The sequence below is a fragment of the Oncorhynchus mykiss genome, chromosome 10 (assembly GCF_013265735.2).
Source record: "Oncorhynchus mykiss isolate Arlee chromosome 10, USDA_OmykA_1.1, whole genome shotgun sequence".
NCBI lineage: Eukaryota > Metazoa > Chordata > Actinopteri > Salmoniformes > Salmonidae > Oncorhynchus > Oncorhynchus mykiss.
Genome location: NC_048574.1, coordinates 61,910,003 through 61,927,135, shown reverse-complemented (window position 1 = coordinate 61,927,135; position 17,133 = coordinate 61,910,003). Strand labels below are relative to the sequence as shown.

The 17,133-nt window shown below is 40.9% G+C and overlaps 1 protein-coding gene across 1 annotated transcript; it reads left to right on the top strand.

The window, feature by feature from the left end:
- Positions 1-9,150: 9,150 nt before the first annotated feature.
- LOC110534455 (sialic acid synthase) lies at positions 9,151-13,215 on the top strand. The gene is made up of 6 exons (XM_021619324.2): positions 9,151-9,431; positions 10,310-10,525; positions 11,180-11,279; positions 11,490-11,644; positions 12,024-12,290; positions 12,616-13,215. Exons 1-6 carry the CDS (start codon positions 9,300-9,302, stop codon positions 12,832-12,834), a joined length of 1,089 nt encoding a protein of 362 aa, XP_021474999.2. The 5' UTR covers positions 9,151-9,299; the 3' UTR covers positions 12,835-13,215.
- Positions 13,216-17,133: the final 3,918 nt, after the last annotated feature.

Here is a 17,133-nt window from a genome sequence, read left to right as displayed (position 1 = left end):
CCTAGCAGTCACTTTTTGCTTGACTGGTGAGGACACTGGCTTATCATTGGATAGGCTGACTTTAGGGATTTGTATAAAAGGGCAGACGATAAGCAATTTTTTCCTCGATCCACTGTGCGAGACTGCCACTGAAAATCTCATCCTTAAAAAGAGCGTGATTAATTTGCCATAGGCTTTTAATCATTTACCAACTTAATTTATCACTTTTACTTTCAAAATTCGAGAATTCGAGCTTTGTCCTGGCAGGATGATTGGGGGTTCTAACCCCTGTTTTATTATTGCAGAAATTGGACAGAACCACCAGGGAGATATTGAAATCGCCAAGAAAATGACCAAGATGGCTAAGGTAATGGAAGCTAAATGAAGAGACATTGTAAGACTTTAAGGACTAGTTTCCTGGATGCAGATTAACCCTAGTTCTGGACAAAAAGCATGCGAAATGCAGAATTTAGTCTTTTTTTGTTGTCCAGGACTAGGCTTGATCTGTGTCAGAGAAACTGCTGGCATCATGTTGGCATCAATTTACAGGACTGCGGGGCAGACTGCGTCAAGTTTCAGAAGAGTGAGCTTGAGTACAAGTTCAACAAGCGTGCCCTGGAGCGGAATGGACGAGGTAAGAGGTTATTCCATGATTAATGTCTATTGAATTAGTCCGCGGTGACTGTGTAGATATTCCGGATTTCAAGCAAAACATGCATGACTACCCCAACTGCTTTGCAACGTTTGTTAGGTGGCTGTGGACTTCCTAGATGAGCTTGAGGTGCCCTTCTTCAAAGTTGCCTCATGCGATGCCAACAGTTTCCCCTATCTGGAACTGACTGCAAAAAAAGGTCAGGGATTCAATTTAACACTGTTATATACAGTGCCTTGCAAAAGTATTCGGCCCCCTTGAACTTTGCGACCTTTTGCCACGTTTCAGGCTTCAAACATAAAGATATAAAACTGTATTTTTTTGTGAAGAATCAACAACAAGTGGGACACAATCATGAAGTGGAACGACATTTATTGGATATTTCAAACTTTTTTAACAAATCAAAAACTGAAAAATTGGGCGTGCAAAATTAAGCGTCACGTGACCCTGGACAAGAGCTGGAAGGGCAACGACCACGAAGCGTCGCTGGATTCTTCTGAGCTGACAGAGCTGGTCAGAGCCTGGTGGAGCAGGCCCAAGGCACGGGCATCAAGCAGATGTTACCCTGTAAGAAAGCCTGCCATGACAAGGTGAGCTGGCCTCGGGAGGTTTCATTTAAAATAAATATGACATCCTTTTTGGAGAATGTTAGTATTATGAATGGCATACAGTGTATTCAGAAAGAATTCAGACCCCTTTCCTTTTTCTAGATTTTGTTACGTTACAGCCTTATTCTAAAATGTATTAAATCGTTTTTTTCCCCTCTCATCAATCTACACACAATACACCATAATGACTTAAGGTTTTAGAAATGTTTGCCAATTAATAAAACATTTAAAACCGGAATATCACATTTACATACAGTACCAGTCAAAAGTTTGGACACAACTACTCATTCAAGGGGTTTTTCTTTATTTTTACTATTTTCTACATTGTAGAATAATAGTGAAGACATTAAAACTATGAAATAACACATGTGGAATCCTGTATTGTTAAGCAAATCTAAATATATTTACAGTTGAAGTCAGAAGTTTACATACACTTAGGTTGGAGTCATTAAAACTTGTTTTTCAACCACTCCACAAATTTCTTGTTAACAAACTATAGTTTTGGAAAGTCGGTTAGGACATCTACTTTGTGCATGACGCAAGTAATTTTTTCCAGCAATTGTTTACAGTGAAATAATCTGTCTGTATCTCAATTCCATTGGGTCAGAAGTTTACATACACTAAGTTGACTGTGCCTTTAAACAGCTTGGAAAATTCCAAAAAATGTCATGGCTGTAGAAGCTTCTGATAGGCTAATTGACATAATTTGAGTCAATTGGAGGAATACCTGTGGATGTTTTTCAAGGCCTACCTTCAAACTCAGTGCCTCTTTGCTTGACATCATGGGAAAATAAAATGAAATCAGCCAAGACCTCAGAAAAATAATTGAAGACCTCCACAAGTCTGGATCATCCTTGGGGGCAATTTCCAAACACCTGAAGGTACCACGTTCATCTGTACAAACAATAGTACGCAAGTATAAGCACCATGGGACCACGCAGCCGTCATATCGCTCAGGAAGGGGACGTGTTCTGTCTCCTGGAGAAGAACGTTCTTTGGTGCAAAAAGTGCAATTCAATCCCAGAACAGCAAAGAGCCTTGTGAAGATGCTGGAGGAAACAGTTACAAAAGTATCTGTATCCACAGTTAAACAAGTCCTATATCGACATAACCTGAAAGGCCGCTCAGCAAGGAAGAAGCCATTGCTCCAAAACCGCCAGAAAAAGCCAGTCTACAGTTTGCAACTGCACAATGGGGACATCGTACTTTTTGGAGAAGTGTCCTCTGGTCTGATGAAACAAAAATATAACTATTTGGCCATAATGACCATCGTTATGTTTGGAGGAAAAAGGGGAAGGCTTGCAAGCCGAAGAACACCATCCCAACCGTGAAGCACAGGGGTGGCAGCATCATGTTATGGGGGTGCTTTGCTCAGGAGGGACTGGTGCACTTCACAAAATAGATGGCATCATAAGGGAGGACAATTATGTTGATATATTGAAGCAACATCTCAAGACATCAGTCAGGAAATTAAAGCTTGGTCGCAAATGGGTCTTCCAAATGGACAATGACTTCCAAAGTTGTGGCAAAATGGCTTAAGGACAACAAAGTCAAGGTATTGGAGTGGCCATCACAAAGCCCTGACCTGAATCCCATAGAACATTTGTGGGCAGAACTGAAAAAGCATCTGCTAGCAAGGAGGCCAACAAACCTGACTCAGTTACACTATCTCTGTCAGGAGGAATGGGCCAAAATTCACCCAACTTAATGTGGGAAGCTTGTGGAAGGCTACCTGAAACGTTTGACCCAAGTTAAACAATTTAAAGGCAATGCCACCAAATACTAATTGAGTGTATGTAAACTTCTGATCCACTGGGAATGTGATGAAAGAAATAAAAGCTGAAATTAATAATTCTCTCTACTATTATTTTGACATTTCACATTCTTAAAATAAAGTGGTGATCCTAACTGACCTAAGACAGGGAATTTTTACTAGGATTAAATTTCAGGAATTGTGAAAACTGTTTAAATGTATTTGGCTAAGGTGTATGTAAACTTCCGACTTCAACTGTATATTTGTGATTCTTCAAAGTAGCCATGCTTTGCCTTGATGACAGCTCTGCACACTCTTGGCATACTCTCAACCAGCTTCATGAGGTAGTCACCTGGAATGCATTTCAATTAACAGGTGTGCCTTAATGCATTTGAGCCAATCAGCTGTGTTGTGACAAGGTAGGGGTGGTATACAGAAGATAGCCCTATTTGGTAAAAGACCAAGTTCATATTATGGCAAGAACAGCTTAAATGAGCTAAGAAAACGACAGTCCATTACTTTAAGACATGAAGACATCCGGAATTTTTTTTTTATTCACATGCAGTCGCAAAAACCATCAAGCGCTATGATGAAACTGGCTCTCATGAGGACTGCCACAGGAAAGGAAGACCCAGAGTTACCTCTAATGCAGAGGATAAGTTCATTTAGAGTTTGTGTAGCCCAAATAAATGCTTCACAAAGTTCACATAACAGACACATCTCAACATCAACTGTTCAGAGGAGACTGTGAATCAGGCCTTTATGGTCGAATTGCTGCTGCAAAAAAAACACTACTAAAGGACACCAATAATCCTTTGAGTCCAAATTTGGTCAACAGATGATCACCGCATGTGTGGTTCCCACCTTGAAGCATGGAGGAGGAGGTGTGATGGTGCTTTGCTGGTGACACCATCTGATTTATTTAGAATTCAATGCACACTTAACCAGCATGGCTACCACAGCATTCTGCAGCAATACGCCATCCCATCTTTTTTTTTTAGCTTAGTGGGACTATCATTTGTTTTTCAACAGGACAATGACCCAACACACCTTCAGGCTGTGTAAGGGCTATTTGACCAAGAGGGAGAGTGATGGAGTGCTGCGTCAGATGACCTGGCCACAATCACCCAACCTCAACCCAATTGAGATGGTTTGGGATGAGTTGGACTGCGGAGTGAAGGCAATGCAGCCAGCAAGCGCTCATCCTCCTTCAATATTCAAGTCCGGACGATCAGGTTCAAGTCCGGGCTCTGGCTGGGCCACTCAAGGACATTCAGAGACTTGCTCGAAGCCACTCCTGCATTGTCTTGGCTGTGTGCTTAGGGTTGTTGTCCTGTGGGAAGGTGAACTTCGCCCCTGTCGGAGGTCCTGAGCGCTCTGGACCAGGTTTTAAACAAGAATCTCTCTGTACTTTGCTCTGTTCATCTTTCCCTCGACTAGTCTCTCAGTCCCTGCCACTGAAAAACATCCCCACAGCATGATGCTGCCACCACCATGCTTCACAGTAGGTGTGGTATTGGCCAGGTGATGAGCAGTGCTTGATTTCCTCCAGAAGTAACGCTTGGCATTCAAGCCAAAGAGTTCAATCTTGGTTTCATCAGACCAGAGAATCATGTTTCTCATTGTCTGAGAGTCCTTTAGGTGCCTTTTGCCAAACTCCAAGCGGGCTGTCACATGCCTTTTACTGAGGAGTGGCTTCTGTCTGTTCACTCTACCATAAAGGCTGAATTGGTGGAGTGCTGCAGAGATGGTCCTCCCATCTCCACAGAGGAACTCTGGAGGTCTTTCAGAGTGACCATCGGGTTTTTGGTCACATCCCTAACCAAGGCCCTTCTCCCCCGATTGCTCAGTTTGGCCAGCTCTAGGAAAAGTATTGGAGGTTCCAAACTTCTTCCATTTAAGAATGATGGAGGCCAATGTATTCTTTGGGACTGTCAATGATGCAGAAATGTTTTCGTACCCTCCCCCAGATCCGTGCCTCTACATAATCCTGTCTTGGTGCTACGGACAATTCCTTCGACCTCATGTCTTGGTTTTTGCTCTGACATGCACTGTCAACTGTGAGAGCTTATATAGACAGGTGTGTGCCTTTCCAAATCATGTTGAATCAATTTAGTTTACCACAGGTGGACTCCAATCAAGTTGTAGAAGCATCTCAAGGATGATCAATGAAAACAGAATGCACCTGAGCTCAATTTCGAGTCTCATAGCAAAGGGTCTGAATGAAATCAAATAAAATGCAATTTCATTAGTCACATGCTCCAAATACAACAAAATGCTTACTTACTAGCTCCTAACCGACAGTGCAGTTAAAACAAATATGGATAAGAATAAGAGATAAAAGTAACAAGTAATTAAAGAGGAGCAGTAAAAAATAACAATATATACAGGGGGGTGCTGGTACAGAGTCAATATATACAGGGGGGTGCTGGTACAGAGTCAATATATTCAGGGGGGTGCTGGTACAGAGTCAATGTGCTGGAGCACCAGAATACTAATGTAAATAAGTATTTTTCCCATTGACATTTTGTAATAATAACTTTCTCAAAAAATTATAATGATGTTATATTCCTTTTATTTTGTTAGGTTGGCCCATTATGTTTGTCATAAACCTCCCTTACATCAAGTATTCTCTTTGTACTGTATAGCCTACAACAGCACATACTGTAGGAGGAAATCTCCATATTATTTTCTCTTCCAGCTCGGGAAGTCAGTGGTGTCTAAGGTGGTGATACCCAGAGGCACGGTGCTGAGTATGGATATGCTGGGGGTGAAGGTGGGCGAGCCAGGGGGCATCTCTCCTGCATCACGCCACGTATGGTGGATGGCTACAACAACAAGGGCTGAGTCAACCAGGTGTGCGTTCGTTCAGCCGGACACAACGTTGTGGAACGTTCAGATAGAAAGATGCTATGTAAAACAAACATGTTAACATGCTGACTAGACCGGTGTTATGATATTGATGGCATGTCAGGACTGATCGTCTGTTTACATTTCTACCATTGTGGCTAGATGGAGTAGACCTGCATCTTCATCTAGTGGTCGCGTCAGGGACAACAGTTGTTGACAACTTTAGTGTTGTAGCAACGCCTAACCCTAATCCATTTCCTCACTTTAACCTCAGTCTCCTGACCTGTTATTTCACATAACCTACTGTGTTGGTTCCCCTAACCTGCCATGTTAATTCACCTAACCTGCCACGTTAATTCACCTAACCTGCCACGTTAATTATCATTACCTGCTATGTAAACAGACCATCAATCCCAACTACTATCTGTATCACCAGGCCGCCACGTTTTGTGCGAGAGCGTTGCAAAATAAATGTACCCATTATTCAATTATTTAACTGCTCATGCGAGTCAACGGGCGTCTGCATAGCCAGGCGCTAAAATAGAACTTGGTTCTATTTCAGAACCTTAACGCCTGCAAGTCCCCCCCTCTCCATTTTACTCATTGGTTTTCACGAGCATACGAACCCACGTGGGTGATTGACAGTTGAACGAGAAGAGATTAATCAAAGAACCCTATCTAAAAACTAACTAGGTTTCACCTTTAATCTGTGGATTAATTGTCAGAGTAGAGAACATGATTTTGTATGATAAAAAATTCTGCAAAGATCCAGCAAAAAAAGGGACCCTACATTTAAACTAAACTATCAACCCAACGTTTATGTCCCAGGACAAATTAGCAAGCAATAGCTAGCGAGCTAAATATCCATGAATGTGTTGTGTGTTTTGACCTGTCCCCAAATTAATATACGGTAGTTGGTTTTTGCTAATTTAACCTGCGTGTCATGAACAAAAGTCTGATGGGGATAGTCAAAATCAACATGTGAATGGTGTATGCACTTGAGGGGCTGGTTTGGGGAAGTTGTAACATGCGGACTCTACCGGCCACACGCCAGCATCCGCATGCTTATTTTGTTCATCCACATCAGATACGATCATGACACTCAGGTTAAAACATCAAAGCCAACTGTGAACAAACTATAGTAATTTGTGGACAGGTTCGAAACACACATGAAACAATCATGGACATTTAGGTAGCTGGCTGTTGCTAGTTAGTTTGTCCTGGGAGATGAACATTGGGTTGTTATTTTACCTGCATATTGTCCTCTGTTTTTTAGCTGGTTCTTTGTAGAATTTTGACCCGGAGTCATACAAAATCGTGTTTCTCTACTCCAGTGATACATCCACAGATGAAAAGGGAAACCTTGTTAATCATCTTTAATTATTCTCTCCTCGTGTCTGTGAAGCATCCACGTGGGTTAGTATCTTTGTCCTTATATCCAATAAGGAGGCGACAGTCAACACATGTGCATCTCAAATAGAACCAAGTTCTATTTTAGCTCTTGGCTACACAGAGGCACGTTTAAGCATGTGAGAGATGTGGGGGAAACGATTGAATAACATGTAAGTGTACAGTAATTTTGCATCGCTCATACATGCAATGTGGCCGGCAAGGTTAAATAAGGTAAACAAATACTTAAAATAAAATAAATTTAAAAAATGAAAAACTATTTAGTAAACTGAAATAAAATAATTAAGAAAAACATTTCAAAAACTAAAGCTATACTGAAACTATCGTTTAAGCCCTTTTTAACTAATGGAGTTTTCGGAACAATGATGTGCATAAACCCTGGAGGACTGACAGGTGGCGCTGTATTGAAGCCACTGTGCAGCCATCTTGGTAATCCTCCTCAATTAAATGTTTTTATTTTGGAAGTGATATAAATGCAATTGTTAATGTATACTTTAGTTGCTGAAAACTGATGGTCATTTCTGTGTAACAATCAATATACTCCTGGCTGTCACCCAATAATATATTTTTCATATGCAAAAATCAACAATATTACATAAACATAACATGTTAAATTTGGACGTTTTTTGCTTTTGTTGCAGCCGTTTTTTTTTATTAACCCTATTTGAAGGTGTTAGTGAAGGACATATTTAACATTAATAACTCTAGCTGAAAATGCTATTAGTTACTTAATATTTACACTGCATCACAAGCGTTCATTGTGGACAATTGAAAAATGTTTGTGTGGCAGACTGTTGATCCCCTTTCCTCTAAAACAGATGTTCATTTTGGTGTTACAAAATACACCTGGCTGTCATCCAAAAATGTGTTTTTCAGTTTCAAAATTCTACAATATTACATAAACATAACAAATGTGCCTTGACTTCATTTAGTTTTTTTCCCCTGTCTTTCACTCAGATAAAGGTAAAGGTAGGCAACTTGATTCTTCTTACATCTACTACTCAAGTTTTTTTTTTAAAGCTTTGGATTGGTGTAAACTTGGGCAAGAGTTTCCTTCCACCATTATTATTGGACCAGTCTAGGCTATTATTCTTTTAAATCCAAGTCACGTCAAGATTGAGCTAGCCGAACATATGACCTGACCCATCACGTTAGTATTACTGCCTCCATTGGAACGAAGTGGCATCCCGAAAAAACACAAACTATAGTCCTAGTAAACGTAAATGGCTCCTAGAATTCCACCCACAGGCTACTTTCTGTCCCTGAAACTAAAGCTGAAACGAAATAATACAAAAACGAAACCGAATAAAAACTAGTATATCAAGTCTGAAAACGACCTAAAACTCAACTTAATTTAAAATAAAAATCTAAAATCGAATAAAAAATATGTGTTTTATATTAAATTACAAAACTATAATAACCTTGGTGATTGGTGAGGTTTGCATGTTAGGAATCACGTCGGCTCTATTCATTGAATTTCTATCTGCAACATTTGGATACTGATCATGGCACTGGGTGATGTATAGTCAGAAGCCAGTTTTTTATTTATACTTTTTTTTATAGGTAGAAACAAACAGATTAGATTAGAATATAGTAGACTTGACTGTCTATATAAGGTACATTTATTTATATACATGTGTTGGATGTTTACTTTTCTATATCAGAGGATGTGAAATAGAATTTTGTGTTAAAAAAAGTCAAATACACTGTATACAAATAATTATTGACGTTTATACATCTTCTGTAATAATAATAATAATAATAATAATAATAATAATATATATATTTGAAAGTATTAATTACAATGTCTCACATTTTGACTCTTGAGAATCCTGAAATGACCTGTGAGTGAAGGGAGAACCTTTATTTTGAAACATGAGTGGAGAGGAAACCACGTGGATTCCGGATGTGCAACGTGTAAATTAGCTCGACTTCTTCCACGAGAACCCACACCTGACTGTTTCTGTACTACTGGTTCAGAGCAAGCGAACCTAGCCATATTATCGCTACAAACTTTTTAGGAAACCGCATTTATCACATATCTAAAATGCCTCTGAAATTCGAGCTTTGTCCTGGCAGGATGATTGGGGGTTCTAACCCCTGTTTTATTATTGCAGAAATTGGACAGAACCACCAGGGAGATATTGAAATTGCCAAGAAAATGATCAAGATGGCCAAGGTAATGTTAGTAGCAAAATTAATTAGTTAACTTAGCTCAGCTGCTGTATTGGGGACCATGGTACTGACTTAGTTGCTAGTTAACTAAGCGGCTTCTTTAGTATGAATGCATTTGACTATTTTGGCAGTTTAAAAACTGACAGTCCAGTCTCTTGGATGACACTGCTTCTTGTTGGACTGCTGCCCTACTACTGTGCCAATGAGGAAATGATCGATTCCAGTGCCCATATGACTGTAAAATGACAATAGCCTGCTCTGTTGCTTGCTGGGGCTGTATTTCAAATTGTGAACTTGTGCCATTGAGACCATGGGCATCTATTGGTCAATTTATTAAGGACTGATATTGGTGAAAATGGAATTCCTACCAGAGCCAGAGATGGCACAACAGATACCCACCCCCATATACAAAATGATCACACCATTTGTGTTTTATGAAAGGCAGTGGGTGTGTTAGCTATAGATTGTTGCACATGTGATTTAACCAAAGATTTTTGGTATCCAAGTTTCAAGTAAAGTTTAAGCTTTTTAATGTCACATGCACAAGTACAGTGAAATGCCTTTCTGGCCTTACTGTGAGTTACAGGTTAGGTACTGTTTGGTGTAGCACAGTGAAATTTCGACCAACCTTAACTTGGCGATTAATGTCTTATTAATGTTTTTGCTCTGAGGTAATCCGACAATGTCTGTCGCCATCTTGTCTATTTCAAATCTTCTCTCATTGTTTGAGATGGGTGTGTCATCATGACATGCGGCACAGGTGGGTTCACACCCCAAAGTCTCAATACATGATAGAAGAGTTGAAACAAAGTTTCCTTCTCATCCTCCTTGGCAACACAATTTACAACTGTGACCCTACTCAGATTGACAATCAATTCACAGGACTGCGGGGCAGACTGCGCCAAGTTTCAGAAGAGTGAGCTTGAGTACAAGTTCAACAAGCGTGCCCTGGCGCGTCCGTACACCTCCAAACAATCCTGGGGAAAGACGTACGGAGAGCACAAGCGCCATCTTGAGTTCAGTCATGTACAATACCTAGAGCTGCAGAACTATGCAAAGGAGGTTGGAATTTTCTTTACTGCTTCAGGAATGGACGAGGTAAGAATGATGGTGATGTGGAATAGGCCCATAGAGCCCCACTGTGGAGGTGTCATAATACCCATAAAAGCTAGCGGTCAAATAGGGAAATGGTTCCAATTGTTTCACAATTAATTTTTCCTGTAGGGAATTTTAGAAATGCCTAAAATAAGGGCTGTGTTTACTGAATCCTTACCCTGGCGTGACGTTTTGATAATCATCTAAATCTCTCTCGGACAGGGTGATGATTTGTATAAAGTTAATCCAGAGATTCTTACCTTTGCCTCGATTCAGCAGTGTCATGGAGATCATGGCGTTTGTAGTTCTTTATGGTGTTTGTAGTTCTTTATTAGCAGCTAAGTAGCTTTTTTTGTTGTTGTTGGGTAAATACAGGCAAATAAATGTGATAAGTCACCTTGTCCTAGAGAGATTTACACGGTTATCAAAATGTCACACCAGGGTTGATCCTACATGAAACACAGCCTTTATTTTAAGAGTTTCTAAAAATCCCCTATTGGAAAAATGAATGGTGGGGGAAACAATTGGAACCATTTCCCATGTTTGACTGTTAGGTTTCTTGGGGTATTATGACTCCTACTGTGGTACTACATTGATTAGACCTGTAAAATGCATATAAAAACTGTTATTAATGATTTGTTGTATATCTCTTGTTAGATGGCTGTGGAGTTCCTACATGAGCTTGATGTGCCCTTCTTCAAAGTCGGTTCAGGGGACACCAATAACTTTCCCTATCTGGAAAAGACTGCAAAAAAAGGTCAGTGATTTAAAGTTTACAGTATGATAGATATTGGGGGGTCTTAGGCTGCTTAATGTAAAAATGAGCATTTTAGCTTCTGAAGTAGTTTGATTATTTGGTCTACTTTATACTCATGAAAGTGTAGTAAAAAAAATGTGCAATATCAAGAATAAAGCGAAGCGTAGATTTTGTTGTGTGAAATCTCAAGTCTCTTTGGTGTAATGCTAGGTCGCCCCATGGTGGTGTCCAGTGGCATGCAGTCAATGGAGACAATGAGACGGGTCTACCAGACGGTCAAGAAACACAATCAGAACTTCTGCATCCTGCAGTGCACCAGTGCCTACCCATTGGAGGCTGAAGATGTCAACCTGCGTGTCATCGCAGTAAGAGTTTTTCATTGGTTTGAATGAAGGAATTGTTTCGGGCAAGATCACCCCTAAACACACAGTGCATATTATTTCTGTTATTTACATTTTGTATTTAACTCGGTAAGTCAGTTAAGAACAAATTCTTATTTACAATGCCTAGGAACAGTGGGTAAACCGCCTTGTTCAGGGGCAGAATGACAGATTTTTACCTTGTCAGCTCGGAGATGCGATCTAGCAACCTTTCGGTTACTGGCCCAACGTTCTAACCACTTGGCTACCTCCTGCCCCAGTGGACCACTTGTGCAACAGTCACATTGCTAGTCTGTGGTTAAGGCTAAATCCAGAGAGAATAAATGTTTCGAGGCAGGAAAATGACTCATGATCTCGTTCATAGGAATACCAGAAGGAATTCCCTGATATTCCCATTGGATATTCCGGTCACGAGTCTGGGATCCACATCTCTGTGGCAGCAGTGGCGCTGGGGGCAAAGGTCATTGAGCGTCATGTGACCCTGGACAAGAGCTGGAAGGGAAGTGACCACGAAGCTTCTCTGGAGCCCTCTGAGCTGACAGAGCTGGTGAAAGCTATTCGATTGGTGGAGAGGTCTCTGGGGACGGGCATCAAGCAGATGCTGCCCTGTGAGAAGCCATGCCACGATAAGGTACTTCCTGGATGGGCACTTTCCATTGTATTCCAACAGATGACGTTATTGTTACGCCACCACATGGCCATCTGCAATGGTTAATGGCAGTCAGGCTATCTGATGTAAGACAAATGGGTCATTTTTTTTTACAAACATTATTTAAGCATTTATTCCAATTCAGGGGTGGGTGTGTGTGTTAGGGCCAGGAGTTTTTTTTTCTTAACCTTGTCATCTGACTTGGAAAAACTCTGTACCCTATGGGCTATATGATCTTTGGTACGTTGCTTCAAACAGGAAAGGATGTCAGAACTTCTTTTAATATATTGATTGTGTTCTCTTCCAGCTGGGGAAATCAGTGGTGGCCAAGGTGGCAATCCCCAAAGGCACTGTGCTGAGTATGGACATGCTGGGGGTGAAGGTGGGCGAGCCAAAGGGCATTCCCCCCGAGGACATCTTCCAGCTGGTGGGCAAGTCCGTCACAGAAGACGTGGAGGAGGACGAGAGCATCACCCCGGATGTGGTCGACAGCTACGGCAAAAAGATCAAGTGCCGAGTGGAGTAATCACCCTTGTAATAGCCTACTGTAACCATGGTAATACCGTAACCACAATGCCAAACAACAAAATGCACTTTTACAGGCTGAGAAAAGTGAAAAGATGGTTGTGTGAACATCGATAATCTAGATATTATTTAGAGGCTCAGAAGTTTCACTGAAGGGGACATGCTTTATATTTCTGATTTCATGTTTTTTTACTAGATGGAAGCAAACATTCAATGAATCAGACTTGACTACAAGTGCCAAGTTAAGAGAAAATAAAAACTGTAGGTTCAGTAGTGACTGAAATGATTGCATTCTAATTTAATGTTTAACTGTTCACTTCTAAATGAAATGGCCAGTAATGTTGCACTACAAAAATGTCAAATACAAAATGCCAAATATGAATGATTGTTTTTATCTTTTTCATACGAAATCACACTCCTTGATTGAAATTATATTATTTTGTGATACAATTCTGGTACAAATGAGTGTCAAAAGTGAAAAAATACCGTATGTACAGTACCAGTCAAAAGTTTGGAGACACCTACTCATTCCAGGGTTTTTCTGTATTTTTTACTGTTTTCTACATTGTAGAATAATAGTGATGACATCAACTATGAAATAACACATGGAATCATGTAGTAACCAAAAAATATATTTGAGATTCTTCAAAGTAGCCACCCTTTGCCTTAATGACAGCTCTGCACACTCTTGGCCTTCTCTCAACCAGCTTCATGAGGTAGTCACCTGGAATGAAATTAACAGGTGTGCCTTGTTAAAAGTAAATTTGTGGAATTTCTTTCCTTAATGCGTTTGAGCCTATCAGTTGTGTTGTGACAAGGTAGGGGTGGTATACAGAAAATGGCCCTATTTGGTAAAAGACCAAGTCCATATTATGGCAAGAACAGCCCAAATAATCAAAGACAAACGACAGTCCATGACTGACTGTCTTAAAGTAAATGTGGAAAATTAGAGGAACTTTAAGTTCAGGTACAGTCACAAAACCCATCAAGCGCTATGATGAAACTGGCTCTCATGAGGACTGCCACAGAAAAGGAATACCCGTGAGTAGGTGAACGGATGATCTCTACATGTGGTTCCCACAGTGAAGCATGGAGGAAGTGTGGGGGTGCTTTGCTGCTGACACTCAGTGATTTATTTAGAATTCAAGATACACTTAACCAGCATAGTTAAGTGCGATACGCCATCACATCTGGTTTGCGCGTAGTGGGACTATCATTTGTTTTGCAACAGGACAATGACCCACCACACCTCCAGACTGCGTAAGGGCTATTTGACCAAGGAGAGTGATGGAGTGCTGCAGATGACCTGGCCTCCACATTCACCCGACCTCAACCCAATTGAGTTGGACCGCAGGGTGAAGGAAAAGCAGCCAACAAGTACTCAGCATACAGTACCTTGCCGAAGTATTCACCCCCTTGGCGTTTTTCCTATTTTGTTGCATTACAACCTGTAATTTAAATTAATTTTTTATTTGGATTTCATGTAATGGACATACACAAAATAGTCCAAATTGGTGAAGTGAAATGAACAAAAATAACTAAGTGGTGCGTGCATATGTATTCACCCCCTTTGCTATGAAGCCCCTAAATAAGATCTGGTGCAACCAATTACCTTCAGAAGTCACATAATTAGTTAAAGTCCACCTGTGCGCAATGTGTCACATGAGCTCAGTATATATACACCAGTTTGGAAAGGCCCCAGAGTCTGCAACACCACCGAGCAAGCAGCACAATGAAAACCAAGGAGCTCTTCGAACAGGTCAGGGACAAAGTTGTGGAGAAGTCCAGATCAGGGTTGGGTTATAAAAAAATCTCGGAAACTTTGAACATTCCACGGGGCACCATTAAATCCATTATTAAAAAATTGAAAGAATATGGTACGGCAACAAACCTGCCAAGAGAGGGCTGCCCACCAAAACTCATGGACCAGGCAAGGAGGGCATTAATCAGAGAGGCAACAAAGAGACCAAAGATAACCCTGAAGGAGCTGCAAAGCTCCACAGCGGAGATTGGAGTATCTGTCCATAGGACCACTTTAAGCCATACACTCCACAGAGCTGGGCTTTATGGAAGAGTGGCCAGAAAAAAGGCATTGCTTAAAGAAAAAATAAGCAAATACTTTTGGTATTCACCAACAGGCATGTGGGAGACTCCCCAAACATACAGTGGGGCAAAAAAGTACTTATTTTCCACCACAAATACTTATTTTCCACCACCATTTGCAAATAAATTCATTAAAAATCCTACAATGTGATTTTCTAGATTTTTTTTCTCAATTTGTCTGTCATAGTTGAAGTGTACCTATGATGAAAATTACAGGCCTCTCTCATCTTTTTAAGTGGGAGAACTTGCACAATTGGTGGCTGACTAAATACTTTTTTGCCCCACTGTATGGAAGAATGCACTCTGGTCAGATTAGACTAAAATTGAGGGTTTGACCATCAAGGAAAACGCTATGTCTGGCGCAGGCGCAAACCCAACACCTCTCATCACCCCGAGAACACCACACAGTGAAGCATGGTGGTGGCAGCATCATGCTGTGGGGATGTTTTTCATCGGCAGGGACAGGGACGGAGGTTCACCTTCCAGCAGGACCCTAAGCATACTGCTAAATCAACACTTGAGTGGTTTAAGTGGAAACATTTACATGTCTTGGAATGGCCTAATCAAAGCCCAGACCTCAATCCAATTGAGAATCTGTGGTATGACTTAAAGATTGCTGTACACCAGCGGAACCCATCCAACTTGAAGGAGCTGTAGCTTTTTTTTGCTGAATAATGGGCAAAAATCCCAGTGGCTAGATGTGCCAAGCTTATAGGGACATACCTCAAGAGACTTGCTGCTGCAAAAGGTGGCGCTACAAAGTATTGACTTTGGGGGGGTGAATAGTTATGCAGGCTCAATTTTCAGTTTTTTTTGTCTTATTTCTTGTTTGTCTCACAATAAAAACAATTTTGCATCTTCAAAGTGGAAGGAATGTGTAAATCAAATGATACAACCCCCCCCCCCAAAATCTATTTTAATTCCAGGTTGTAAGGCAACATAATAGGAAAAATGCTAAGGGGGTGAACACTTTCGCAAGCCACTGTATGTCGGAACTTCTTAAAAGACTGTTGGAAATGCATTCCTCATGAAGCTGGTTGAGTGTGCCAAGAGTGTGCAAAGCTGTCATCAAGGCGAAGGGTGGCTAGAAGAATCTCAAATATATTATTTTCATTTGTTTAACATTTTTTTTGGTTACTACAAGATTCTGTGTTATCTCATAGTTTTGATGTCCCCACTGTTCTACAATATAGAAACAAATAAAGAAAAACCATTGAATGAAGCGGTGTGTCCAAACTTTTGACTGGTACTGTATAAAAAAAAGAAAGAAACAGGTGCGTTCAGTCGGGCACAATGTTGTAAAATGTTCAATATAAATAAAGCTCATCTGCATGCTCATCGTCTTCACCAGGGTCTTGACCTGACTTCAGTTCTACACTGGGCAAATGCTCACCTTTGATGGCCACTGGCATGCTGGAGAAGTGTTCTTCATGGATGAATCCCGGTTTCAACTGTACCGGGAAGTTGTGTGGGTGAGCAGTTTGCTGATGTCAACGTTGTGAACAGAGTGCCCCGTGGTGGCAGTGGCATTATGGTACGGGCAGGTATAAGCTACGGACAACGAACACAATTACATTTTATTAATGGACATTTTGATACACAAAGATACCTTGATGAGATCCTGAGGCCCATTGTCGTGCCATTCATCCGCCACCATCACCTCCTATTTCAGCATGATAATGCACAGACCCATGTCGCAAGGATCTGAACACAATTCCTGGAAGCTGAAAATGTCCCAGTTCTTCCATGGCCTGCATACTCACCAGACTTGTCACCCATTGAGCATGTTTGGGATGCTCTGGATTGACGTGTACGACAGCGTGTTCCAGTTCCCACCAATATCCAGCAACTTCACACATCCATTGAAGAGGAGCGGGACAACATTCTACACACCGCAATGAACAGCCTGATCAACTATATGGGATGGAGATGTGTCGCGCTGCATGAGGCAAATGGTGTTTACTTCAGATAGGGACTGGTTTTCTGATCCACTCCCCTATTACTTTTTTTCAGGAATTAATTGCTTTTGTTTGACTAGTTTCCTTCTCTGAACTCCAACTCAGTAACATGTTTTAATTGTTCCATGTTGCATTTATATTTTTGTTCAGTGTGTAATAAGGTGTCATATTCTATTCATGACATTTCTACCTGCAACGTTCGACTACGTTTGCCAACTGAATTTGTCCCGGGTTGCTGT